The 1,108-nt window shown below is 74.4% G+C and overlaps 1 protein-coding gene across 1 annotated transcript in view; it reads left to right on the plus strand.

Annotated features, from left to right (window-relative positions):
• Window positions 1-313: 313 nt before the first annotated feature.
• The window catches only part of CUNH16orf72 (chromosome unknown C16orf72 homolog), a 26,491-nt gene continuing 25,696 nt past the window's right edge, over window positions 314-1,108 (plus strand). The window contains exon 1 of the mRNA XM_040230156.1: window positions 314-952. Coding sequence (XP_040086090.1) covers window positions 727-952 — 226 coding nt within the window. The 5' untranslated portion in view covers window positions 314-726. The remainder of the gene's footprint in view (window positions 953-1,108) is intronic.

The following is a 1,108-nucleotide window of genomic DNA, read 5'->3' on the forward strand; positions in this document are numbered from 1 at the left end:
CCTTTTTTTTTTTTTTTTGGTAGGCTCGGACGCAACCACTGTTAGCTCCTCCCCCTCCATCCTTCCTGACATTCACTCCCTTCCCCCCGCCCTTTGGTTACGTCAGGCGGACAGGCCGACTAGCCAATCACAGCGCTGCAATCATAGGCTGGCACGCGGAACCGGTCGGATCGGACCAATGGAGGCCCTTGGAGCGGGCGCGCCCCAACCGGGCGGGGGAGCCGGGGCCGAGTGGGCGGTGCTTCCCAGTCAGCATGTGGGCGGGGGAGGGCGGAGACCAGCAGCCGCAGAGGCGTCGACGGCGGCGGCGACGACGACGTTCCTCAGTCTTCGGGGTGGGCTCGGCGGCGCAAGCCGGGCTGCGCGCAGGGCTAGGCGGTTTGCGGCGGCAGCGGCCCTAGGGAGGCCGCGGCGCCATGGCGGGGCAGTAGACGGGCTCGGGCCGGCGAGGCAAGGGGAATCGGCGTTGATCTGGTCCGCGGCGACCTTCGGCAGGGCCCGGGGGTGGGGAGGCCCGGGGCGGGGGTCGTCCCGGGCAGCGCGGGGCCGCGGGGCAGGGCTCGTAGGCCGTCGGGGTGCAGGAGGCCTGGGCCGCCGCGAGGAGCCGTCGCCGCCGCCGGTAGCTGGGCCACGCCGCCGGGCCGCTCGACGACGACGCTCCCGCGGGGGTCCCGCCTGAGGAGGACGCGGCCGCGGCGGCGGCGAGGCCGCGGGAGGCCGCGGAGGATGGAGGAGCGGAAGGAGGAGGGCGAGGCCGAGATCCAGGAGCACGGGCCCGAGCACTGGTTCTCCAAGTGGGAGCGGCAGTGCCTGGCCGAGGCCGAGCAGGACGAGCAGCTGCCCCCGGAGTTGCAGGAGGAGGCGGCGGCCGCCGCGCAGCCCGAACACAAGCAACAGAAGCTGTGGCACCTCTTCCAGAACTCGGCCACCGCCGTGGCCCAGCTCTACAAAGGTGAGGGCCGCCGCCGCCGCCATCTTGCGCCCCCGCGGGGCTGGCCGGCCGTCGGCGGGGGGACAAGCCCCGGGGTCGGGGGCTTCGGCCGTCGTGCCGCGTCCCCGCCGCCCCCTCCCCGCAAGATGGCGCCGCGGGAGGCGGGCCCTCGGGAGG

This window comes from Oryx dammah, unplaced genomic scaffold, assembly GCF_014754425.2.
Source record: "Oryx dammah isolate SB20612 unplaced genomic scaffold, SCBI_Odam_1.1 HiC_scaffold_2, whole genome shotgun sequence".
In the NCBI taxonomy this organism is placed as follows: Eukaryota; Metazoa; Chordata; class Mammalia; order Artiodactyla; family Bovidae; genus Oryx; species Oryx dammah.